Genomic DNA, 27,371 nt, shown 5'->3' on the forward strand with positions numbered 1-27,371 from the left:
TTCCTTGGTTGACACCAAGGAGTGCAATAAGGGTAAAATTGTCTTCCTGCTTATCATAGAACTTAAGTTATAGGGTTCTAAAGTTGTCGTTTCAGAAATGAGAAGAAAAGTGTATATTCCTGTTTCTGAAGTGGCAGCTTCAGTATACCCTATAACTCAAGTTCTATGATAGCCAGTATGATATAATTTTACCCTTACTGCATTCCTTCATACCAAGAGAACCCAATGGCATACATTTCAGCGAGTTTCCCGCAGCAAATTTTCTTCAGAACTTTGCAAAATATTTGCATAAAAATCGCATCAGTGCTCAAGGAATTGTTTTACATGAAATTAAATGGCGTATCTAGAATCAGGGCACAAAAATACATGTGCCCTGAAGATTTCATAACTATGACTAGATTAATAAAATTTTCTTTTCAAGACCAGGCTGGGTGAAGCATTTTCAACAGTTTGATCTTCATGTGTCGTACCATATGCAAAGGAATGATCATGACAAACGTGACAGGAGTCTGAGGTCACCATAGAACAGAAATGTGTATGTGAGAAATGAGTATGGGTATATCGACACCTTTTTTTTGGTGGTAGCATTGCCTCTTAATCATATTGTTGAAACTCCTTTAGTGGTTATATATTCTTGAGTTTCAGCAGCAATGCCACTTCCATCAGCTTTACAGTAGAAGTGCCCAATGATCACCCCATCTAGTTCCTTAAGGTTGTGGTTGTTTCCAACCGTAATGAGCATTTTTGTTGCTCTGGTGGCAACGTCCAAAAAGACGTCCTGCCCTCTGACCTTTCTCTTGCAAAGCTAGTAAAATGTGGCATAGCTTACTGTGGATCTAACTCGGCTGTGCCCAGTAAACCAAAAACCCCTCAGAGACGTCTAGTTAGACGTCTCTGAGAGGTTTTTGGTTTGCTGGGTGTCTAAGAATCTAGTCTGCACGTGATTGAGGAAGCCTTTAACCCTCAGATCAAGATGCCTTTGGAGTCTGGTTTTCCACCTGCATTATGCTATGCTGTAGCTGACTCACAGGTAAAGAAATTGCAGGGCTACATGTGCGACCACTGTGTACAGCCACAGTGCGGAACGAAAACTTTCAGAGTTACGCTTTGTGGGCGTAAATTTTCCCACAACATAGAGAAAGTTTTATTGATGATGGACGTCAACTTTGTGATAGGAGGCCTCTAAAATTTCACATCACGGATGCTAATACAATGGGGTCCTCGTTCAAAAGTAAATGGGTGCTGAAATAGGTACGACAGCACATTGTGCATGCATAACTGGCACTCGGTTTTTTGCAACCTTCGGAATAGCCTCCAGTGCCTTCGAAGCGCCACCAAAACCTGGGAAAACGTCTCGCCGTTCCTCTATAGTAAGGATCGCCAGAATTGCTCTCCCTTCAATGACTTAATTGTGCTGCTGTTGCGGGCATTACTGCAGAAATTTTATATTACAAATTTCTGGTATAGTGAACTATTTTATAATTTTTTTACGCGTTCGCTATAACGAGGTTTCAGTGTATTGTGTTGCTCACTGAGAACAGGAGTGCTTCTGTAGCTCGCTGAGGGAGATCGCCATGCACCCTTATTAAGGAGCTCTCTTTAGCGATGCGTCCTTTAACTTTCCACTGTGACACCTCACGTCACTCCTTTTATGTACTTGGTAGGACGACAGCGCAAAAAACGACAACCACAAGGGTGGACAAGATGCAAAGGAACGCTACTATCAACTGGTTTATTTTGTCATCAAGTCACATATAACCAGCCAGTCACATCACCTGTCACACTTTGCAGTGCCAGCTATCTTAGACTAACAGATAAGAAAGGTTTGATCACATCTTCAGCTGTAAATGTAGCTATTGTCTGAGGCAGATTGCAAAAAAGAAAAAAAAAAGGAAAGTGAACCGCGCATGACATGCGACCATGGCAAGGAAATAAAACCTGTTACCGAGATTGTTATAAAAATTCTTCCAAAAAACCGCGCTCCGCTAAGTATCGCTAATGCAGTGGTCCGCCTTCTTGTCGATATGGAAAGCTTCAAGCAAAAGTCTTGCTTTTGTGGAAAAACCCCTGCCCAGAACATTCGCTTCTTTGAAGTCGGTTATGCACTTGCATGCCAAAACATCCTTGTGGAAAAACCCCTGCCCAGAACATTCACTTCTTTGAAGTCGGTTATGCACTTGCATGCCAAAACATCCTTGTGGAAAAACCCCTGCCCAGAACATTCACTTCTTTGAAGTCGGTTATGCACTTGCATGCCAAAACATCCTTGTGGAAAAACCCCTGCCCAGAACATTCACTTCTTTGAAGTCGGTTATGCACTTGCATGCCAAAACATCCTTGTGGAAAAACCCCTGCCCAGAACATTCACTTCTTTGAAGTCGGTTATGCACTTGCATGCCAAAACATCCTTGTGGAAAAACCCCTGCCCAGAACATTCACTTCTTTGAAGTCGGTTATGCACTTGCATGCCAAAACATCCTTGTGGAAAAACCCCTGCCCAGAACATTCACTTCTTTGAAGTCGGTTATGCACTTGCATGCCAAAACATCCTTGTGGAAAAACCCCTGCCCAGAACATTCACTTCTTTGAAGTCGGTTATGCACTTGCATGCCAAAACATCCTTGTGGAAAAACCCCTGCCCAGAACATTCACTTCTTTGAAGTCGGGTATGCACTTGCATGCCAAAACATGCTTCGCTAAGTTGGCGAGCTTATCTTGTTTTATTATATTTTGAGAGTGCTCCCTTAAACGGCCATTAAGGCAACCCGATATAGCATTTTCCCCAGGACAAGAGGATGTAAAGAAACACTATGTAAAGACACATTATCTTGAAGGGCTCTAATTTGCCCATGTGACAGGGGTATTATTCTGCATTTTAATTATTGAGCAGGCACGGGACAATTCCAAACGATTATCCATGTATATTAATGTCTTTTACACCATTTTAAAGAAAAAAAGATCAAACCAAGAATTGGTGTTCATACTCATTTAAAATATTTAAATATGCTTTTTGTATTCATGTTTGGGTTTAAAGACAACTTCGTAGCCTTTATTGTTTTGTGTTGCACAGTGCTAAAGAAGCTTCAAGCACAAACAAAATGCTCAGTTTCAACGATGTGTATAGGTAAATGTTATGCATGGTCTGGCCTCTTCTTGAAGGGTGCCTTTTTGAAAAGTGTAAAAATTTCTTTCTGCCAGTACAATGAGTATTGTAGTGTATGACATCCCTTTGTGCATGTAGAGTATCATTTATGGAATTTCCAATAAGTTTCTCCGACTGAAGTTGTCGTTACTCTTGTGAAAGCCTGTGTAATGCCATCAATATTTCTGCTCTTATGAACCAATAAAGTCGCACAAATTTTGTAAGCATAATTTTAACAACATCCAAAATCTAAGCACTCAGATCAGTCGGGCGTTGTTGATGTGCCGGGAAGAAAAACAGCTGCCTAAATCACTACGCTCATTCCTATTTTAAGTGGGACAGCATTTCATCATTAGCCTCACTAAGCCCACTGCAGGACAAAGGCCTCTCCCATGTCTCTCCAACTGACCCTGTCCTTTGCCAGCTGTGGCCACTGCAAATTTCTTAATCTCATCCTGCCCACCTAACTTTCTGCCGCCCTCTGCTATGCTTGCCTTCTCTTGGAATCCACTCCGTTAGCAGTTATCTTGCCTTCGCTTTGCATGCCCTGCCCAAGCCCACTTCTTCCTCTTGATTTCCACTAGGATATCATTAACCCGCGTTTGTTCTCTCACCCACTCCGCTCTCTTCCGATCTCTTAACGTTACACCTGTCATTTCCCTTTCCATAGCTCGCTGCGTTGTTCTTAACTTAGGCTGAACCCTCTTTGTTAGCCTCCGCGTTTCTGCCCCATACAGCACTCCCATTACCGTGGGCGATTGTAGTCCAATGAAACTGATAAAGGGCTGAGCAAGCTTTCAAGACACTTTTTTGGCAGATGCCATTCCAGTCAAGCCCACACCTTGAGGTGTCACAAGGGAGCATGAAAGGGGTTGTCGTGCTCGTGTTGTGCCTTAAACTGTTGCTCTTCATACATTTTTTCAAGCCATGTTTTGTTTGACAGCACTGCATCCTCTCTCAGGTTGACCTCACTCCTCCAGTGAGGGATATCTAGCCTTATCAGCAACTTTCTTTCTTTCTTTATTTGAGACAATTTGCTACAAATTGGCTCAGGAGGCAATAGCAAAAGGCCCGGATGGGGCCTGACTAGGCCATGCCCCCCTGACAGCAGAGGCAGCACACGTGTACATATGATTATACATCATACGCAGACCGAAGTACAACACATCAATACAGAATACAGAAAGATACACACCGTCTTAGGTTACACTCTAATCTCTCTGTAGAACGAAAAGGAAAGTAACTTATTTGAACTGTAGTAATACAAAAACAATTTCTTACGTACTGCATCAAGTTTATCAGCAAACAAAAATGTTTCACCAAACAAAAATTGATAATGTGAAATGCAATCCAGTGTGCATAAGTAATGGAATATGATCTATAGTGCGCGATGGTAGTACAACATAATACAGATTAATTGCACCAAGAGTTGGCTCAGGAGTTTAACCCATGCACCTCCTGCTCAGATAAAAATATTGCTTTAACTTGCTTTTTCAATTGAACAGGAGACACAACAGAACTTATTAAGTTCAATATGTCAGGGTATTTGTTGAAGAGTTGTGGCATTTGCAACGATAACCTCTGTAAGCCATAGCTTGTACGTGATCTGGCCCTAACTATTTCGCTCTGTCTTAGTTCATACGGGGACTGTTTAGCTTGATAGTTTTCTTGAAATTTCGGTATATCTGCACGGTATTGGCGTAATGCTTCCAGAGATAGTTTTTGTTTAAACAGTTGTTTTACCTGAAGAATGCTATATCTGGTAAAATATGGGGCAGTGCTTTCCATGTAGGGAATGTTTCCAATGGCCCGCATATAGCTCGTTTTTGTAATGATAATAGGTATTTCATATTTGTCTCGGTTGTCGTTGACCACACCAGAGAGCAATAAATGAGACGTGAGTGGACAATTGCATAGTATATTTTACGTTTAACCCCAGACGGGAGAAATGACCTTATTTTATTCAGTAAGCCAACTGCTCTAGCTATATCTGCTCTTATATAAGGCGTCGACATGAGGTGACCATGACAGGTTTTCATGGAACACGATTCCTAGGAATCGGATCGTTGATGTGCGTTGAATGGATACTCCCTGAAATACTATTGGTAAGAGTGGAAAATTTGTTGGTCCTTTCGACCTGAACAATAAATATTTTGTTTTTGTCGTATTCAGTTCCATCCTATTTGAGTTTAACCATGTATTTAAATTTCTAAGCCAACTATTAGCTTCCACGCATATTTCATGTATGTTATTTCCTGAGAAAAAGACGTTTGTGTCATCTGTGTACAGAACCATTTTTTTGTGCCCTTGAATATTAACAATATCATTGATTTATAGTAGAAATAATACAGGTCCAATAATAGACCCCTGGGGTACTCCATATTGAATAGTTTCCATCTCCGATTCGACTTTATTTATTATTGTGAATTGTGATCTGGAAGTTAAATAGCTCTTTATTAGAGCAAGTGCTACACCTCGGATGCCGTAATAGGGGAGTTTACGCAAAAGAAGTTCATGCTGCATACAATCAAACGCCTTTCGGGAGTCTAAAAAGATACCTAGTGTGAACAGTTTCTTTTCTATGTTATCAAGAATTTCTTCTTTAATTCCAAGAAGGACTGTTTCCACCGACCTATTTTTGCAGAACCCATACTGCTCCTTCGTTATTATGTTGTGTGTACTTAGAAAACTGGTTATCCTATTGTTAATCGTATGTTCTGCTATCTTAGAGAAGACAGAGAGGATTGATAGGCCTGTAGTTATTTAAATCATCAAGATCCTCCTTTATGAATGGCTGTGACTCTTGCTAACTTCATTTTGCTTGGAAACTCGCCTGTTGTCATGATAAGGTTACAGATGTGGGCTAATGGGACTGCTACAATACCACTCACTGCTTTTAATGGTTTCGGCTTTATGTCATCTGGGCCAGAAGCTGAATTATCTTTCATGGACATATTTACTCCCTGCACTTCATATTGGTCTGTTGGGGCCAAGAAAAGAGTCGAGGAGCAGTTATTAGCAATATAATGTTCACAGGGTATGGCAAGGGACATCAGAAGAGGAACCTACCGTGAGAAAATGTTTGTTGAACAAGTTTGAGATCTCTTTTTAAGAGGCATCAAGCTTATGAAAATTAATCTTCTTGGTGTTTGGTTTACTATTTACTAATTCTCTAAATGTCTCCCTCGTAAGTCTGGAATTGCTGGCAGTACTAAGGAATTTGTTTATATAGTACTCAGATTTAGCTTTTTTCATGTCCTTATTCAGTTTATTGCGTGCTTTTTTATAATCACGGAGATCATTTGCATCCCTTGTGTTTAAAAATCTTTGGAAGAGGTTGTCACGAGATTTCATCCTTTCGTACAGTTCCATGGTTAGCCATGGTTTCCGCAGTTTCCTGCGCTTTTTTTTAAGCTTGAGGGGGAAGCACTGCTCGTAAAGGGACATAAATGATGATATGAACACATTGTAAGACTTATTGGATTCAGTTTCAACTAATACGTCATTCCAATCAAAATTTGACACAACATGTACAAACTTTTCCACGTTCCGCTCAGAGTATATTCTCTGCAAGAGCTCTTCATTTGATCGAGTTGGTGGATTCCCAGGTAGAAAACAAAATATTTGGAAATGGTCACTTATGTCTGATTTTAAAGCACCCGCTTTGACATCCTCAGAATTCATACTCGTGATACAGAACTCAAGTGTCGTTTCCGTGATCAGTGTTACTCTTGTTGGTACACTGATTACATTGCAGCACATATATGCGTCTAAAATTTCTTTGAAATTTTGGTACATTGGGTTGTCAGCGGTAACATTGATGTTGAAATCACCAACCATAACAGTTTGAAGATTTAGTTGACAGCCTTTTTCTAGCAACCTTTCTGTAAAGGATAAAAAATATTTGAAATAAGCGCATGGGGGTCTGTATACAACAGAAAACAATATATCTGAGCACTCTATGGCTATACATTCATGACTCTCAACTATTACCTTGAATTCAGGAACTATTTTATACTGCAAATCAGAGCGGACATATATACACACACAACTGAAAGGAAATACGCCTTTTCTATGTCTGAACTATAACAAGAGGATCTCTGCTTGCAGAACGTGTTGGCCAGTTTAGAGTGTTTCATGACCACATTCAGCAGCTCCCTTGTCGTGTAAAAATTAAGTCTTACTATCATAACCTTTTCCTATATATTACAGAGTTATGCCTTGTGTGATATTTAGCTTCTACATTACTTTCCCTGCCTCATTGTATGGTGCTGGATGGCATTAGGATGCAATAAATGATATGAAATATTTTTGCGCAAGGTTCGTTGCTATTCTTCACTATGTTTGGCTGAAATGCATTTGTCTCTTAATTTAAACCATCTGTTTCAATATTTGAACTGTTCAAGAACATTTGATTCTATTTGAAGCCACTGTTAGAGAAAAAAAATGTTTGCACACACTTCATGCAGTCATCAGTTGCTTGGAAAGAAAGGGTAGCCATCCGTACTAAAGGGCTGGTGTTGAAGCTATGATCGATTCACAAATTGCAGCCTATAGCTGGACTTAGTTCAGGGAAAAAAGAAATGCTTTCTCGGAAGGGACGACCAAATCCTTTTTCATTGCAGGGTTTGCAGTTTCAGTAAATAGTTTTTTTTTGTTCTGACTGGATTAAAATACTGTCCATGATCCTACAGCTAGGTGACTGTGTTTTTCAGTCTATTCATTGGTCGGAGAATTTTAGCTGAAATTTTAGTGAGGAAAACATGCAAAAGTCAAGGAGTTTGGAAAGAGTAGTTTAGCAGACACCCCAACAGTGCACACAAGTGCAACATATCGGCATGTCCTTTGGCTGCAGGATAGGTGTGCCTCATTAGCAAAATATTCATTTCTAAGTAGTACTAAAGCTGTACTAAAGCTTGCATGATGAACTCTGGTTCAGCATTATCCACAGGTGTCGACGAATGTTGACTATGTCTCACTGTTCTTTCTTTTCCAGCCAAGATCAAGTGGCAAACATATATACCTTTCAAGAATTATTCCGTCACTACAAAATGTCCTTGCCGTTTTGGACAGAATGAGTGCTCTTTCCATCCCACAGTGGTGCTGAAATGCATGGGTTGCTGAGCAACTCTTCAAACTTTACCCTGGGGGACTCCCAAGGCTTTCTGAAGGGTGGCGAGGAACGTACCCTTCCTGGGTGGCACATATGCAAAGAGAATGCAGAGGCATAGCAAGGGGTGAATTTATGCCCCCCCAGCAAGAAATTTCACGTTCGAAAACAATGCTGAGCCCCATTTTTCTTTACGAAAAATGCAGACATGGTTCAAATGGGACCGCCTTCTCCAAGAGTGACTTATAAATCTGACCCTGGGCACAGTCCCTAATAAAGATACCCAAATTTATTTTATTTATTTATTTATTTATAGATACTGCGGTCTTGTACAGAGCATAGCAGGGTGGGACAAAACAAAATACAAGCATATAAACACACACAAATTCATAACATTTGCAGGCATTTTTCAAACAGCAGTAAAGAATTATGATCAACAGTCTCGCTGTTAAGTTTGTTCCAATCAGTAATTGTCCTCGGAAAAAAAAAGAATATTTAAAGCAGCTATTTCGAGCGTTCAAAGGGGTGATTGTTAGTGCATGCCTTTGTCTCGTCTTATAACCTGAGGAGTAAGAAAAATAATTAGAAGTATCAACTTGATAATGCCCTTTTACAAGCTGGAAGAAAAACTTTAATCGACAAACACGATTGAGCTCAACAACGGGGGGTAACCCACTTCGCCTCACGAGCTCACTTACAGATGCATGGCCATATGAGTTAAAAACAAATCTAGCTACTTTATGCTGTATTCAATCTAATTTCTTAATGTTTGCTAACATTGTGCTAAAAAAAAAAATGCTAAATGCGTTCAAATGCTATCAAGACTGGCATATAGTCAAAGAGTGTGCTAAAAGCAGGTAGTGTGATTTGAGTCTGAAAATAAGGTGCTGAAAGGAAATCGGGGGGTTGTGGCACGGACGGGTTTAGGTGCTTGGTGAGCCCGAATAATGCTTTGACCACAATGGTTCTGCAGAAGAGAGTTGAGAACTGGTGAAGTGTGCAATGTATCAACTGGCCAAGTGCAAATAGGGGCATGGTTGTTTCATTCCGAGTGTCGAATGCTATTCTCGCCTGATAGCAGTGTCCTTGAAAATCCAAATATACGTTGCACTTAGTATGCACCTGTAGGGCTTTTCCTAAACAGGATTTTGGCTAACTCTTAGCCAGGGTGCATTGCATACGAGCGTCAGTAAAGTGATCAAGACAGTTTCTGTAGGCATGGGTCCCAAGACCAAGTACAGTGCATTACTGTTGGCTAATAATGTACCATTACCAGTGAACTGTTCAAATTGTGCTATAAATTTTTCTTTCCCAAGGGCTTTTGTCAAATGTCTGAGTCTTGACCTCTGACATGTTTATTTCATTCATCCAAAGATTGCTGGATTCTCCACAGCACATTCACCATCCCCAGGCACCACATATTCCGCAAAAGCATCTGCAAGAATAAAAGGCAAGGCTATTTTGAAATGGGAGTCAAAGAAGGATGGAGCTGACTAGCCAATATTTATTTCCCTGCAGCAGCATTTGGACAATTAAGGCCAGCACACTGACAAGTTCTCAGGCTCAGTGAGGTCAAGCAGATGTTTACCATATGTGCCAAGGGAAACTAAAATATGTTGATCAACACACCTTCAGAGCTGTTCCCCATGCATGTAATGCATTGTTAGTAAAGAGCAATTTTGTACTTTTATGATGCTAGCATTTAAAAATTAAATAATAAACCAGGCAATGTTTTGCCCTACGTTGCAGCTAATCCTCTCGTAGGTCCAGCATGATGGCACTCTTCTTTTGGTGCACTAAGTGACCCCATTGCTTGTAGGCAGGATGGAGACCAATTGCAGCCGCTTGTGGCAAGGCTCGGTCTGCCAGGGTGTTAGCGCAGTTGTAAGGCACTGACCAGATATCGGTTAGCCAAACTCAATGTTTTATTTCGGCTGCTAGTACAGAACTCATCTCATGTAAGCCACGTTATGACCCCGCCACAAAGAGTCGTCATGACGTGAAGGGATCTCAACAATTTTGCGCTGGACTGATGTCACTCGGGAACAGCTGGTTTTACCTGCGCAGTCTGCCAAAGTGGAGGCAACTACAGTATTGTTATTTTTATTTCCTTCTTTGCACCTTGAATCCTAAGAAGTATGCAGACTTGGCTCAAAGCAAGTAAGCAGCACCAAAATTTGTGAGCAAAACTTGCTTGTAGCAGAATTATGGACACACATGCATGTAAGCATACGAAGGCAGGAAGGTAAATTCATTCTCTTTTTATTCAAAAATGGTGCTGCTAGACTTGACAAAAATAGGAGAGGGAGTGGGCACAAAGCCTTGCAATAAAGCAGCTGGATAAAGTAACAGAATCAGACTTAGTAAAAAAAATTCTTTAGGCAACAATGCATGCAATGAGAGTGTCGTAATGACGAAAAAAAAACTGCCTAGTGGGGCAGTCCAACGTGCTTCATGTGCCAAAACTGGTCAGTGAGATGAGTGATTTACCTACGGTACATTTTGGGTAGCATAACCTGTCAATTACAGGAGTCTATAATGGCTGCATCAGATGGCCTTTTTTGCATAGACTCTTTCGAACCGTTATTGGTAGGTGAGGAGGCGTTACTGATTTCTAAGCTGTTACCTCAAAATTGCTTGTTGGATCATTTGCTAATGCCACGTTTGAAGCGCTCATGAAAGCGAGTGCTTTAGTGCAGAGAAAAATATTAAGCAAACTCATGGCCAGTCATAAAAGCCCTTTATTTAGCGTGCATCCCCTCATCTCAGTGTTCTATATACTACTGCAGCTGTTATACACAAGTTAATACGCGCATTCCATATATTGCCTGAAGTCGGTGATGAGGTAGGATGCTATGACAATAATGAACCTACTTTGCTGTCTTTTTCTAAGATATATCAATGTCACACACGGCAGCAGTGGACTCGTTGGGGTTGTGGGATGTTCGAAGATTCTCCTTCACCAAAGACATGGAATTTAGTGGAGTTATAGCCAAATTACTTTTGTTATGACCATCGATAAAGCAGTTTAAAAAGCGTCTTCAAACCTTTTGCAAAACCACTCGACCCCATATTGAACCCCGCCCCCTTGCCGAATCGCCACGGCCGACAAGCGAGATGGCACCACCGGTGCGATCGCAGCTTATGCAGACTATGTGAATATCAGACTTCTTCTGATCGAATCAGGCAAGTAACACAAACAAATGTAGCATGAAACTATTCTGCCGACCAAATGCCATATCTGTGTGAAATTTGAGCTCGAACAATGAACCCGTTTAGCTGGGAGAAGCATTCTAGGGCGCGCGTTCGCAACACGTGACCATTACGAAAGTCACGAGCGCACTCCGATATTCCGTTACAAAACTTATGCTCCTGTATTCAGAAGCCAAAGTTCTGGCCCTCTTGTCTGTTGTCCCCTCCGATAAATCTGATGGGGGTCCTCAAGGATTAAATTTCGTGTTAGACGCCACTCGGCGAGCAGTCTTTACAGTCTGGTCAGGCGTTAAAAATAAGACTCCTTCGAGCTGGTGGAATGAAGACTGCGAAAAGGCCTATCGTCAAAGGAAAGCCGCATGGAAGAGTCTAACGCATAACCAGTGCCCAAAGAACTGGATAAATTACAAATTCTTTGCAGCCTCTTTTAAAAGAACAATATCTAAGGATGATTACAATGCCAGCCTGAACACCTATCTGTCTAATCCTGTCAACCGGAAGTCTCTTTATAGATTCATGGAACGTACTCATGTGCTGCCCTTTTCTCACATCTCTCAGTCCACAGTATTGCCACCTCGGGACGAAAAAGATCAACTAGAGTTCATAGCTCAAGGTCTTGCTATGTGTTTTCGTGCTCGCACTACCTTTCCATCAACCCTGTTTCATTTGGGTAGAGACTTCACTAAGGTATCTATATCTGATTTAGTGTCGGTAGTTAATTGCCTGCAATCTGCTGCCCCTGGGATTGATGGAGTAGAGTTGGCATGCTGAAAATCCTAATGCAAGATTTTACCCCGCACCTCTTGCAGACTGTGAGCTGGTCTTTGGAAAAAGCCTGGGTTCCACAAAATTGGAAAACAGTGAAAATTATTTTATTGCAGAAAGAGCAGGGGAAGGGTTTTGATCTCGACAGTATTTGGCTGATTGCTCTCACATCAGATTTGGTTAAGCTTGTAGAACGGATAGTCTTCAGCCGCCTCACGAGTCATATGCTGAGTCTTCAAGGATTTAGTGAGGCTCAGATTGGTTTCCGCCGGGGGTGTTCGGTTTTGACCGCGCACATAGACTTAGAGAGCCGTATTAAGGTTGCTATGAGGCAAAATGAGGTATCAGCTGTGATTACTTCACATATTTGCAAAGGCCTATGACAGTGTTGAACCCAGCATTTTGCTTCATCAACTGGCTAACGTACAACCTCCTTTGTACATCTTTGCGTGGACAAGAGAGTTCTTAAGGAATAGAGCATTCTTTTGTTCTAAGAGTATGTTAACTTCTACAACATACGCCCAGTCTAGAGGTGTCCCACAAGGCTCCGTTCTTTCACTGTTATTGTTTAACATACTAATGCGTGATTATCCCTATTCACCCAGCCGTCAAAGTTTATGTGTATGCGGATGATATTGCTTTTTTCGCTTCTGCCAAAGACATTCATATCCTGTACCAATTACAGCAAGAGTATTTAAATGCTCTGGAAGTTTGGCTAGACAGCCTGAAATTAACTTTAAATGTCAACAAGTGTGCCGTCCTTGTTTTCCCACAGGCATCCCCTCTTTACATCTCTCTGTGGTATCACTCTATCCTGATCCCACAAGTTGATTCAACAAAATACTTGGGTATAATATATGACCCGCATTTAGACTGACGGCCTCACATTAGAAGCATTGCGCTTAAGGGTGAACGTGCCCTTGGCCGGTTGGTGAGGATCAGCAACCAAATATTCGGTATGCGACGGGACACTCTACTCCTTCTTTATAGGACCTATGTACGGCCAATCCTTGAATTCGGCTCCGTTCTCTTTTCTGGGTGCCCAAAGTACAAGCGTGAACCCCTGTTTGTTATGGAGCAACGCGCTCTGCGCCTTCGCTTAGGCCTGCCTAAAACAGTGGCTAATGCTGAGTTGTACTTGGAGGCGCAGATACCTGATCTCAATTCGCGGTTTGAGCTTATCACTGTGCAGACATTTTTAAGGTCTTTGGAGCCTGTTCCTGGATTGGCTAACCCTATATTTACAACGAACCCAACTCTCTTCTTTGGTACTACATGGTCTCGGTATAAGCTCCCTCAGGTTCACTAATTCCCTGCTGTCGAATATTTCTGTATGAGTAAAATCTTTAGTACTAGTTAACCACAGGTGGTCTGATATGGCAGTCTTCTTTGACAACACCCTCCCAAGGAATGCCAAGAACCTGCCCGCCAATGCGTTAAATGGGCTTACAGAGGAGTACCTACATAATTTTCCTAACCATGTTCCCGTTTATACAGATGCCTCCCAGCAAAATGAAAAGGCAGCTATTGGCATTTACTCAGGGGCTCTTGATTGGAGCTACTCATTTCGGGCCCCTGACTATACCCCTATTTTTGTCGCTGAGTTTCTGGCCATTGAGTTGGCTTTAATAAGGATTCCCTGCAGTATCACTCGGGTTAATATACTCCCAGACAACCTTTCCATTTTGACAGTGCTCGAAAACTCGAGGGATACTCCTATGAGCCGTTCCCTTCAATTTTTTGTTCCTCCACGTTACAGAAGTACGCTTTCACTGGGTCCCTGGGCACTGCGGCATTGTTTCTAATGAAAGGGCCAATTTTTCAGCAAAATCTGCCCTTGATGGACCTATTGTCCCTTTCGTCCCAAATACTGTCTACATGACTCTAGCATGCTTTCAGCATTTCCAGCGTCTCCACTCCTTGAGCCATGAGCCTCTTTTTGTTGCAGCAGATTTTCAACACCTGGCATTTCCTTGGAGTGTGTGGAAGTGCAGTTCGAGGCAATGTGAGGTGTCCATGACTCTTTTGCGCTGCAGGATGCCGCAGCTAAATCTTTATTTATGCCGATCGGGGTTTTTGACAACCAACCTTTGAGTCTTGTGGCGAAATTGAGTCTATAGAACACTTTTTCCTCTCCTGCCGGCGGTTCGCTGCTCTCCCTAAAATTTACTTGTAGATCCCCCTAGCTCAACTCGGGCTTCCTCTAGCTATTCCGATTACCCTATCCTTCGGGGCAAGTGCCAAGGGATTTCCCCTGAAACCAGTGTGCGATTATATTCACGATTATATAATTTCATCTGGTAGATTCCTCTGCTAGACTGTGAATTCACTACATTTTCCTTTTCCATATTTTTTGTTTTGTACAAATTCTAGCTCTACGTCCCAAAATTATCAAAATACTCCATTCCCTGTACACGAGTGCGTTTGTATCCGCTATGCATCTTATACCCGTGCCACACGCGCACAAGAAATGGCAGTAAATGCTTAAGGCCTTAAGTTTGTTAATGCCATTATTTCCGGAGGTGGTGCTACACGTCCACATTTAATGCCATTATCGGAAGTGACGATGGCGATAACGCTTGCAATGTAGTTAAAAGTTTCATCTGAATATAAACATTCTTAATGAGCACAGTATATCGGGAACGTTGTTCAAATGTAATGTAAAAACGATTTTCCAGAAAATACGGCTGTTCCTGCTTTACAAGTCGAAAAAGTAGGCATAAACTCGCATGTCAGCACATAACTCGAGAGTACCTGTCAATAAGGCTGTTTAAAATGGCGCTCTTGGCATCGAAAATGCGGTATAGATGCCTCATCTGACTGAAAGTTAAGAATTAACCATTTCCTACTGGTTAGGAAGTTGTTACTAACAAAGCTGCATGCTTTTCTGCGTGTGGAATGGGAACGAGAGTACACGTTGCACGGGCGAATGAGTTGTGGCGAACTCAGTAGGTCGCGAATGGCAGTAAGGCTAATGCCATTAAATTTATGCGTGTGGCACCGCATGAATGCCATTAAAACTTAAGGCAGTAAGCACTTAATGGCATTAAGTCTGTCCGTGTGGCACGGGTATTAGCCGATCCCCCGCCGTGGGTATGTGCCATTAAGCCTGAGGATATCATCATCATCACCTTCCCTTTCGCGGTCCTTACCTTTGCGGCTCTTCGGCCCTCTTCCTTTGGCTGCCCTATCGGTCTTTGAAAGGATGCTTTCGCAAAGGTAGCCCCTGGCCTACCTTTAGCAGCTATCTTCGTCAACTGAACATGGCAACCGGCTGCCTTGTCACCGGCTGCCTTGTCAGTGGTATCTACTTTATCCGACGTCGTGCACAAACTAAAGCAGCCTGGAGCCTCTGCCGCTTGCGAACTGCCGCCCCACTACGAGCAGGGACACACACCAATAACACCAATAATCGATGCGCCGTTCGACTCAGGCTCCGCCCACAGCCGGTGACATGCTTCGGTGCACTTGAAGTTCGCATCCCAAAAGACAAAACAGCCATGTTATCTGAAAGACTGGCTGAGCAGCGACCAAGCATGCCTGCGCAAGTAGCCAGCTTTCGGCTACAGCTGCGCCTGGTCGCCCTGCAACTAATACGGCAACTGTAATTGGCATTTGCCCGTCCTCCTGCTACATTTCTCCGTTCTTCTCGACTGCGGGAACATTTGCTAAAACTTGGAGCGATTCGCTTCGACGTTAATCGTGGAATATCACTGCTCTGCACAGACTAACTTCATTCGAACCACGCGGAACGGCGGCTCTCGGCTGGGTCTCGTCAGAACGCAGCCCGGACCGCCAAAAACGGCGTCGGCTCCTGGCAGCGCACAAACACTCGACCATTCTTCGGCCGCAGTCGCGCTCAACCACCTCAAGAGCGAGCACATGCGTCCACAAAAACATCACGCTCTCCGTCCGGCTGAAAGACTAGTCCATTTATTCGTGACACTCGTCGTCTAGCGGGGGGGAGCCGAGGAGGATCAGTGGGTCCGGTACCACTCCTTCTTCTCGGCCTCTTCCTTCTCGACCTCGGCGATGTAGGGCTCCAGGTAGGGCACGTCGTCCTCGAACTTGGTCCACTCGCTCTCGGGCAGGATGGTGTGCGAGATCTGGCACTGCACGGCCCTCAGCATGCGGTAGTTGCGCTCGTCCTGCAGCTTCTTGGGCAGCCGCCGCACCGCCTCGAGCGTGATGGGGTCGTCGCGGTACATGTCGTTCTTGAGCAGGCCGTACTTGTAGTACTTGCTCGCCTTGAACATGTAGCGGGCCCACGTGCTGGTGGCGGTCACCGTCTTGTACGCGCTCATTTCGACGGCTGAGACGCAAGCAGGCTGCGAAGACTTTCCACGACGCACGTCTCACCTTCGCTATGCCCTTTCTGCAATGACGACCACTTTGGATTGGATTGGATTGAAACGCACATTATTGCAAAACCACAATCGGCATACGTTTTCTTGACTTTTTTTTTCACAAAAAACAAAAGTTGCTTAGGTTGTTTAAACCACGCAAGAATATTTTTGAACAAATACTACTTATAATTAAAAATCAGTTGCAACCTAAACAAAAATGGGTGCTGATGGTGATACTAACTCCAAGAATTTACGCTTAAATGGCGCGATGTTTGAAAAGGTTGCTCCGGCGCAAACGATGCGTGTTACGTGTTGCACTGCTCTCGACAGCGTAGCAAGCGAAGTGTTCAGCGCAATATTTGATAAAGAACCAGTACAGTTGATGCGCCAGCTTTCGATGCTTCTCCTTTTCTATGCTTGCTTGAAAAACGCGCCCTCTTGAAACAGGAAGTACAATGGCTAGACCAGTGATAGATAGATGGATATAAATGGATGAGTAGGAGCGCTCCCTTTGAAACGGGTAGTGGAAATTGCCACCAATCTCAGCTTTAAATTTTCTTTATTTTTGTTCAACTGTGTTGTTAATTTTCATCAAGATTCGTCATCTTTTTTCACTACAGTTTTTTACACTTTTTTTTGAGCTTGTTGCGCACCCTGACGGTGAAAACTCGCAGCACGTTTCTCGCATAATGGCCTCCAAGATTACAAACGAAGTAGCGTCCGCAGGAGATCTTAGAGGCCATGCTCGTACTAAAACTATTAACAACATTTTGCTTGTTGATGAGTGCCGGAGAATTTTTTTAGTGTCTTTTACGTGCTTTTGGTGAATCAAAAAATGTAAGAAGTTTCACATGAACCGATAGAAGAAGTTGATTTTTTGTGTGCGTAGCTGCTTCACTATACTGCTGGCACTGCTCGCACTTTGCGCCAATCGGGAGCGGCGGTGGCAGCGGCAAGCAGATGGAGAGCGCGCAAATTTGATAGCTGCGCGCCGCCATTACGGCGATTTCGTCCCGCTGTAATCGCGTGCGCCGTTGTATTTGTGCTATGCCGCGCGCGCGCTACTGATACCCCTGTGTTGTGCGTCGCGTCTGCTGGACTGGCGGAGCACTGGAACCAGCCGATCGCCTCGAATAGGCGTCGATGGGCTTGGACATGGAGACTTGCGAGACTTGAGAGGAACCGCCGGAGCCATGTACCGGCGACATTTTGCCGCCGAAAGGTGAGTCGCGGGAGCGGCGATCGCAACACCTGGCCGTCCGTAGCTTTCTCACGGTGGCCACTGTTTTGCAAGGCGGGCGTTCGCTGTCTGCAGGGTTACCAAAACGTTTCGATGGCAGCTCTGTTTTTGTGCGCCGAGCAGTGATCGACATTCGCTTGGCGAGGACGGTGATTACCTCATTCACCGCCTTCATCCCAGCCTTCTCCACCGCGAGCTAGCCGCTGGGCTCGCGCACGCCAGCTGTCACGAGCCGCGCTCTAACCGGCTGGTCGGTGCGCGAAAAGAAAGCGCGTTTCATCGGTTTCCTTGCTGCGCGTCGGTGCGGTCAGTGTATACCTTTGCGGACGCTGTTTCGCCCAGACCGACCCATACGGGGAGGAGGTTTCTCCTGCGAAAGTTGCGATCGACTGGCTACCGTGTACTGTGGGAGCCTCTCCGTACGTTGCCAGCATCGCGTGCTGAGAGCGGAGCAAGGCCTCTGGTTGTTTCTTTGCCATCACGCCAGGCGAAATGAAAACGCAGAGCCTTTTCGAGGCAGCGGCGTGGCTTTTGTGGCTTCGCTGTTCTCAAGGTCGAGTGGACGGTTGGTCGCGCCTGCTGCTCGGCGCCTTGCGAGGCCGATAGGCAAACGTTTCGTCGCCGTCGGCAGCGCGGGACGCTGTGGAGCCGTTTCCGGGACGTCGCTATAAAACTGATGGCCAGCGCCGTTTTTTCAGGGCACGTTGGGTCACACTCACCCGGTCGGCTGCACCGAGCGCGATGCAGCGGCGGGCCGTATCGAAGAGAAAACTGGAGCTGCTGCGTGGAATTCAGGAAATTTGTTACTCTACCAAGACAGGGTGGTACCAGAGATTGTTTAAACAAAGAATCGGAGTTAGCAATTGCTCTAACGTATACCATCTTTCGCGGCTGTGATTTTCTTCCGTTTCTTTTGCGCTCTGTTCCTTCATAGTAGCATTCTTACAGCGTGCGTAGCGTATTCCTGTGCATTCTTTTGACCCGGACACTTACCTTTTGGGTTGCTTTTTCAACTATCAGGATGACTTACTTCCAGCTGCAGTTGCATGTTCGCCAAAGACAGCCATTAATCAGCGCCTCGTTCGCCTTGAAATCGAGTGCGAGGCGGCGCCTTTTATTGCTGCTAATTTCAGTAATTATGAGGACGGAAAGTTTAAGTTGTGCGCGACAGCGTGTGCAGCTCGTTCGGTCGAAAAGCCGTCGGAGTAGTCGGCACCGCGTGTCGGAAATGATCGGGGGTAAAACTGGTAAATTGGTTTTTGAGGAAAGGTAATGGCGCAGTATCTGTCTCGCATATCTCGGTGGACACCTGGACCGCGCCATAAGGAAAGGGATAAAAGTGGGACTGACAGAATAAAGGAAGGAAGAAAATCCTTAGCGGAGGTCTCCGGAATTTATTTATTTATTTACATTTCTGCAGCGCCATGAAGGCATAATTGCAGGGGGGAATACATACATAAACAATGAATCGTACAGCATGTGCCATCTTTTTGTACAGGATAGGAAAGAATGGATGGCAGAGGATGAAAAAGAGCGTCAACAGAGCATTCACATCAGTCAATTGGTCGGGTAAAGGACAGGAAGAGGAAAAGCAGGAAAACAGCAGATGAACATGGGTGTACATCACAGTTCCGACAACAGTGCTCGGAACTTTGCCTCGGACTTGCATTCAACAATACTGCGAGGCAGCTTATTCCATTCACTGATGGCGTGCGGAAAAGAAGTGTTTGAACTCGTTAGTACGGCATTTTATTTCACGTATTTTCCAGTCGGGGTCGCGCCTTATGGATTCAAAATGAGGGGGCAGCAGATAAGTTTCGGGGTTAATAGCAGTTTTCGGCCTGCTAATAATTTCGACCACCCTTTAAAGGGGTGGACACACCAGATTTGTGGTTGGCGCGTTCTTTGTTTCAAACGTTTCTTATTTCTCTAGGAAGCATGATATATACTCGAAGTTTCATGTATTCACAGCGAATAATTTATTATAGCATTTTTAGGTGAACGATTTTTGGTTTCGGTTTCTGAACGCAGCGTTGGGCAGTGACGTCACTATCTAAGATGCTCAACTACTTTGCCTGGTCACGTGGGCCCACATAGTTGTGACGCACCTACTGCTGCATCTTCTGCTTTCTCACACACGTGCTGACCAGCGCATGACAACAAACAACGGCATGGCTAGTCCCAGGAGCTCGGATTTTGACGAATCTGATTCCAATGAGGACGTCGACTTTTTCTTTTTTTTTTTTTAAGGCGGAAGCCTTTAATGTCTCATCGTTGTAAGCAGCAGTTGTCGACAGAAAATGTCACGCTTTTCAATTGGTGGAAACGGTCGTGACGTCACAGTGCGCGAATTTCAAACGGGGCCAATTGCACTTTGGCTATAGGACGGCCCTACTAATCAAACCACTCCCCAAAAACATGCACCCCTTACACCATGAGGGTAGAAGACAAGCAAGAGCCAAAGCCTTACATAACAAATACAGACAGTGCGCTGGAACACTTTATGTAGATGCAGCAGAATACAAAAATACCAATGCCTTTGCAATTGTGGTTGTGAACGAGAATGGTGACCACATCGTCTCGGCGACAATCAAAACGAAATCCTCTGAAACGGCAGAAGAGGCGGCTATAGCCCTCGCCCTAGCGCATACCCAAGGAAGCATCATCTTCAGCGATTCCAAAATGGGTATCAATAATTTCGCTAAAGGGCGAATTACAAACACCTCCCTTAGAATCCTTAACGCAACCAAATTCTCACCAAATTATTCCGAATTGATATGGGTCCCAGCCCATTCGGGGAATCCGGGGAACGAGGCAGCCCACAATAAAGCCCGAGGTTTCGTCGACCGGGCAGTGGATGAGTCTGGCTCCCTGAATTTCACGAAGGACTCCATGATCACATATCATGATCTCACCAATCATTTTAAACTAGAGAGGAGAATTTTGCCCCCTCCAGACAAAAGACTTAGTAAAGAACAAGAGGTTACGTGGCGTCGTCTACAGACGAGATCGATACGCACCCCATCACTCCTCGCACGCATTTATCCAGATCTTTACAACCCAAACTGCAAACACTGTGGCCACCGTGCTACCTACGATCACATCCTGTGGGACTGCAACATAGAGCCACCTCCGGGTGATCTAGTTACAGCTCCTTCTCTCGAGCGGTGGGAGACCGTGCTGGCTAGCTCTGACCCCAGAACGCAAGTTTTGGCGGTGGAGTGGGCTGACAAAGTCGTCGAGGGCTATGTACTCTCGACCACTTAACGCGACCTCTTGCCAAGCTCTTCCCGGCGAATAAAATGTTTTACAATCAATAGTAACCATACAACCAATTGAAGGGATCGTATAGTGATGCTCCAAGTAAGTGGGACTGAGCTTAGTTAATTGCTTAATTACCCAAATCGCCTAATTAGCTTTACTAATCAGGCAATATGAATAAATAAAAGCGATTAAGAAATTGGGCGAAGCTTAACATCTTAACCACACATCAGTGACCACACTTTTCAAAAAAGTGCCCCCCTGAATTTTGACGGGTGTCCACCGAGATATGTGAGACAGTTGCTGCGTAATTTCCTTTCCTCAAATACAATTTTCATTTTCTTCATTACGGCTCCTCTTTATCTATCTTCTTTTACTCCCACCTCTCTTCCTCTACGGTGCGGTTCAGGTGTCCTCCGAGATGACAGAGAATTACTGCGCCATTTCCTTTCCTCAAAAAGCGTTGCGTTCAAAGGGCAAGGCATCGCGCCGAACGGGTGGTGGCGTTCCGTGGACTCCCTGGCAGCGCTACAACGCGCTGTCGCGTTCCACTCCTAAATACGAAGCTTAAGCGTCATTAATTAGCAGTTAATTAGTATTCAGGCATTAATCAGTAATTAACAATTAGTGATTTGCCATCACTTAGTAATTAGTACTCAAATATATGTGACGCCACCAGTGCCACAGAAACAGCGAAGGTGGTGCGGAAAACGCTTCCGCCTCTACCCACTTTAGACAGTCAAAATGCCCCCTGAATTTTTGATGGCACGCTAATATCGCCTTCGCGGGTTCGCGTGAGGATGCGAAGCACTTTGCAGAATGCCAGTAAGCACGGCTAGTTCAGTTGACAAAACCGAGCGAGTGGCGGTTCGCAGCAAATGCGGCTCGCTGGTGCGTCAACTGCGCTCACGCGGCTCGTCACTCGTGCCTCATAGCTGCGGCTGTGCCCCGCTCATCGTACGTCACTAGATCGTGAGAGTGAGCGTTTAGGCAATCTTTGGAACCGAATTAAAATATTTCTTAAACGTTGGTTGTGTCCAACACCTGGCTGTGGGTGCCCTTGCTTACAGATAAATCCCATAGCAGGCTTTTTATAGCCTGCACACGGGGGCGCCTTTTGCGCTCCGCCTCCATCGAAACGCGGCCGCCGCGGTCGGGTTCGAACCCGGGTTCTCCGGCTCGGTAGACGAGCGCCCTAACCATTGAGCCACCGCGGCGGGGGCTGCGTAAAAAAAAATAGTCTCATGCCCACCATTTGCCGCAGATTGTTTCGGATTGTGATATACGATTCAGCGTTTCCTGCAGCATAAACTTACTTGTGATAAGTTAGAGCCTAGCTCACGGCAGGGATTCGAACCGGTGACCTATAATCGAGGGCTGCGTAAAAAAGCAATCGTAACGTGGTAATTTGTGGTTCTAGTGATTGATAATTAATTGGTGTGTGATAGGCGATGACGTGTTAATGAAATCACTGTAATTAATTGATTAATTAAGGAAATGTAAAAATTAGATAAAGGGGTTCAAAGGTGCCAAATGCTCAGAATGAAAAGCTAATGCTTGGTGATGCTAATTGAGTAAATTTTGAGTGCATAATTGATCAATTAATTAATTGGAACAATAGAAAAAACGAAAAATGCGTTCAAAGGTGTCAAACTCCTCAGAATGGAAAGCGTAACCCACTACGCTATCACATGACACCCTTAAGGCGGAGCCTAAGTGTCCTCTCCAGCAGAAATTGTTCTGGAAAGCAGGCGTTTCGCATGCCTTACCTTGCACACTCAGAAGTTTACTTTTGGTCTAGCTGTCTCACTTGACTTCACTTCTTTCTGCGCGCGCTCTCGCGAGCAAAGCAAAACAGCTGGTGCCCTTTTATAATGTGTGCAGAACACACCCGGGAGCACAACAGCCCTCATAGCTTGATCTCTGACAGCTGCGTCACACACACAACACGAGCTCACTCCAAGCAAAGGGGTGCAGCCTGATGGGGGAAATTGCCTGTTTTTGCCTTGGTTTTGCGTGTTTCGAGCATTCTCCGACGTCTTTCTTCTCCTGATTAGAGGTGCCTTGGTACACATTACACCTTTTGCACCATGCTAGCAGAAGCTGTATCTTACCGGTACTCACCTATGGGGCAAAAACGTGGAGGCTAACAAAGAGGGTTCAGCTTAAGTTAAAGGGGTCGTGAAATGTTTTCCGAAAATTTTTAACGACGTGTGTATTTGGAATTCTGACCCTTCATTCTACAGTATACCTTGGTTCGTTTCATCGTCTGGGTTGACTGAATAGCGAAAAAAACTAAATTTCGGTTTCCCAGCGCGCGTCCCCCTCAACTCACAGCAAACGTCATTTTAAGAAGCCAATCAGAGGCATCTGTCGTCAACACAACATGGCGGCGTAGCGAGGCCTGTTTAGCCATAGTTGACCGAGGTTACAGCACTCATATTGACTCGAATGTGGCACCGTCGTCTGATCAGAATGGAGTCTGCTAGCTGTCAAGCTGACACATGTGCGAAAGCTTGGCCAGCGCGCCGCACCAGTCGCCGCTTGCGAACTGCCGCCTACTGCAAGCAGGGACACGGAGCGGCAAGCATCTTTGCGCCGCTAGACTCATGCCCAGCCCACATCCGGTTACTGCCACCGCACACCAGCGCCTGTGCGCTGCTTGGCTACTGAAGTTCGCACCAGAAAAGACAAAATAGCGATGTTATCAGAAAGGCTGCCGGCTGTACTCGGGCGGCGACAAAACATGCCTGCCCACGTAGCGCGCTTTCGGCAACGGCGCTGGACGCGGGCACGCCGGGCGACGAACTGCACTGCTCTCTGGCTGCCCTGGTCGTCGCTAGGCCTGTTTTGCATTGAAGCCGCGGTGGACAGCGCTTCGAAAGTAGCCTGGGTTATACTAAAATGCCTGCTTTTGGCATCACTTAACTGTCAACAGCACCGTCTCACAACAAAAAATATCGTCATTGTTGCGGTGCGCTCGGCAGCGGAGCCATATAGCGGACGCCAGGCGCGCAAGCCGGACCGCAACGGCCGGGCAGCGGCAGCTGAGCGGCGGTTGTGGCAAGAAATTTGCTCGTATTACAGTTGCTGCTTCTACCAGCAACTCGGCATTGTTCAACGATCCTCAAGAATGATCTATTTTCCACACTTATTGCTCCCACAATTTATTATTTACGTGAAGAAAAATATTTAGCTCATTTTTATAACGCCAGCGGACGGGATCCAGGTTTGCCGGCCGGCCTGCAGACTCGATCGCTGTATTTCACATTCGCACCAGAAAAGACAAAACAGCCATGCTATCAGAAAGGTTGCCTATTATATTCGAGCAGTGGCAGCATGCCGAGCTTTCGGCAACGGCGCCGCCTGCGGACGGGCCGGGCGATGAACTGCGAGGCTTGCCGGCGGCCCTGGTCGTCGCTAAGCCTACCTGGTTTTGCATCGATACTATCGATACCGCAGCTGAGGGAGCTTCGGAACTGGTCAGCGCTGTAAAAGGCACTACTCTCGTCACCCCTTTAACTGTGAACCTGTCCCATAATAAAATAAAGATATGCTCGATTTCCGCGACGCCAGCGGAGCTAGCAAATGCCAGCTATGCGAGCGGCGACCAGGCAGTAAATAAAGCGGTCAGGGGATGAAATTTAATTAAATACTGCCGAATTAAATACTGCCAGCAACTTCGCATCAGCCAACGATCCTAAAAAATGATTCATTTTTGGCATTCATCTATTCCACTGCTTGTTATGAGCGTGAACAAATAATACTAGCGTGTTTTTCTGACGCCGGCGGCCGGCATCCAGGCTGACAGGCCGGCCCCGAGAAACGCGCCCCCACGTCATTATGACGCTGGCGCTCTGCGCGCTCGCATTCTGCCCCTTGTCAGTGCGACGCGCCGCGTGCGGCCTGTCATTGACATCGGTTGGGCGCAGGCGGCGAGCTGCTGTCAGTCGTTGTTACGCCGCTCTCAACGGCGCGTCGCGCGCCCGGCAAGTAGCAGTCATGCCGAGAGCCCGCGACACCTCTGCCTGCGGGAGCCCCGACCGTGAACCTCCGAACCCGGTCGTAGACTCGAGTCTTCATCTCTATCGCAAGGGGTGGGTTGACTCGCAGCCCCATCTGCAAATTATGCCTAACCCTCTTCACGCTTCTGGAATATATTTTTCTGCAGCAAAGAACAGAAGCGCGGAACCGATGCGCGCCGCGATAGCTGACTCGTTCGTATCGAGTTCATGTAAACAGAGTCGTCGAGATGGGCTGACTTTGCTCAGCTCGATTCTCTCAAACCACCGCTGTCAAGGAACACCACCTAGATAGGTTCACGTAAGCAAGGCTATGTCGAGCCGCTGATACTGAAGCCAAGGAGGATGGAGAAGCAGAACCGAAACCGAAACTGGTCCCAGGTCAGTGATCGATGTATGACCACGCGCTGCAGTTCAACAGAGTGCAATTACGTGTGCAAATAATTGGAAAACCTTGTTTCACTTTCTCAATTTCTCATAAAGCTATTATTTTAGGGCAAGCGAAAGTTGTAGATCTCTCTATACGTTTCTGAAGGTCTTAAAATGACGTAGTCGAGTAGTGCGTGTGCCGGCCGACGGCGGCGTATGGTCGTTTCATGAACGCAAAAAGGCAGCGATTTCGAACGGGCTTTATTAAATGCAGACTCAATATTGAGACGAAATATTTCGGAATCAGCATGTCTAATGTTTATGGAAGCAGTAAAAATTAAAACCGGGCAGCTTCATTTTCTTTTCACAACCCCTTTAAGGACAACACAGCGAGCTATGGAAAGAAAAATGATAGGTGTAACGTTAAGAAATTGGAAGCGGGCGGAGTGGGTGAGAGAACAAACGCGCCTTAAAGGGCCACTGACCAGGGTCCGGACATTTTTGAAAAACAAGCCCACTGCATAGATGAGGCATCGAAGATAACCTCTGCAAAATACTAGAGCCATGCGCGCCCCGAAAAGCTGCGAAAATTCAAATCAAAGCCCGTTCGTTCTTTCCTTCCTTCAAAAACGGGCCCGGCCCACTACTCTGCACCCCGCTGACGTCAGGGGGGGCTACTTTCGCTAAAGGCACTCCATTGGTGCATCGTTCTGACTGACGGGAGAAGGTTGGGCGTAGCCTTGGCGTCGCGTCGTCTGCACAACGCTTTCCGCAGCGCCTTCTGTTCTGGCTCATGCCTACAAACCCGCATGAAGGAACAAAAAAAAAAAACTGCGGAGGGAGCGTGCGGCGACAGCCTTGAACCCTAGCCATAAAAAGTAAAAAAACAGTAAAACTGAGGGAGTTGGCTCGCCCCCCCCCTCCCCCTCCCCCCGCCGTGATCCCGTCACGAGACGCTCTGCGTGCGCGCTCCCTTCTCAGTTTCTTTTCTTCTATGCGAGCCCCCCAAAACAAGGTTTTAATTAGTAGTGCAGCAGAGCCTTTCCCTCGCTCGCCCACTTTACCGCTCCGCACACATACCGCTTATCTTTCGTGCATCTTGCGTACGCCTTGACTCCAATGAATGACATATGCTTTGGAGCGGAGAAAAGACACAAACACACAGAACACAAACACGCATGGAGAAAAGCAAACGGGCGGTTGCCGGGTCCGCGCTTCGCCGTGTGTTTCGAACACAACCGACTTCCGCCCCTCCGCTCGTGAAACGGTGGGGAGGCCTAAAAGAAAATGAAAAGGTGGCTCGTTAACTGGGAATGACAAACAGATGTATGAAAGGATGCGCTCGCTAACAAGTCTAGGTGGTCGAGCCGATCGCGCCTCTCGATCGTTCAGTGTGCGGAGAAAATGCAAAAGCCAAGAAAAGAATTCTATTGAAGGCGGGGCCATGACGTCCCCTGTGACGCACTCCACAGACACCACGCCTCCGGCTTACACCGGAGAAGGAAGGGGTGATTTTGCCTTGCCGAGCCTACTCGACGAGGAGCGGGAGAGAAAAATTTCGAGGAGGGAGTGGAAGGAGAGGAGGCTCGCTGAAAGAGAGGTAGAGAGTGTCTGCTGAGCTGGGGTGGTCCGTGGCCCTTTAAAGGGCCTGTGCCCGCTCCTCGTCGAGTAGGCTCGGCAAGGCAAAATCACCCCTTCGTTCTCCGGTGTAAGCCGGAGGCGTGGTGTCTGTGGAGTGCGTCACAGAGCGACGTCATGGCCCCGCCTTCAATAGAATTCTTTTCTTGGTTTTTGCATTTTCTCCGCACACTGAACGATCGAGAGGCGCGATCGGCTCGACCACCTAGACTTGTTAGCGAGCGCATCCTTTCATACATCTGTTTGTCATTCCCAGTTAACGAGC

The 27,371-nt window shown here is 45.7% G+C and overlaps 2 protein-coding genes across 5 annotated transcripts in view; one reads left to right on the forward strand and one right to left on the reverse strand.

Annotated features, from left to right (window-relative positions):
* Positions 1 to 16,141: 16,141 nt before the first annotated feature.
* Positions 16,142 to 16,628, reverse strand: LOC149367347 (cytochrome b-c1 complex subunit 7-like). Its single transcript, XM_089567164.1, has one exon. It carries the CDS (start codon positions 16,532 to 16,534, stop codon positions 16,208 to 16,210), a length of 327 nt encoding a protein of 108 aa, XP_089423290.1. The 5' UTR covers positions 16,535 to 16,628; the 3' UTR covers positions 16,142 to 16,207.
* An 853-nt stretch (positions 16,629 to 17,481) lies between these two features.
* Positions 17,482 to 27,371, forward strand: part of LOC149367348 (transcriptional activator Myb-like) — a 116,933-nt gene continuing 107,043 nt past the window's right edge. For all 4 annotated transcript variants that reach the window (XM_089555175.1, XM_089555190.1, XM_089555195.1 and 1 more), the window contains exon 1: positions 17,482 to 17,798. In XM_089555175.1, the coding sequence (XP_089411301.1) occupies positions 17,770 to 17,798 (29 nt within the window). In that variant the 5' untranslated portion in view covers positions 17,482 to 17,769. The remainder of the gene's footprint in view (positions 17,799 to 27,371) is intronic.

This window comes from Amblyomma mixtum, chromosome 1 (genome assembly GCF_055824585.1).
Source record: "Amblyomma mixtum isolate Tamu chromosome 1, ASM5582458v1, whole genome shotgun sequence".
In the NCBI taxonomy this organism is placed as follows: domain Eukaryota; kingdom Metazoa; phylum Arthropoda; class Arachnida; order Ixodida; family Ixodidae; genus Amblyomma; species Amblyomma mixtum.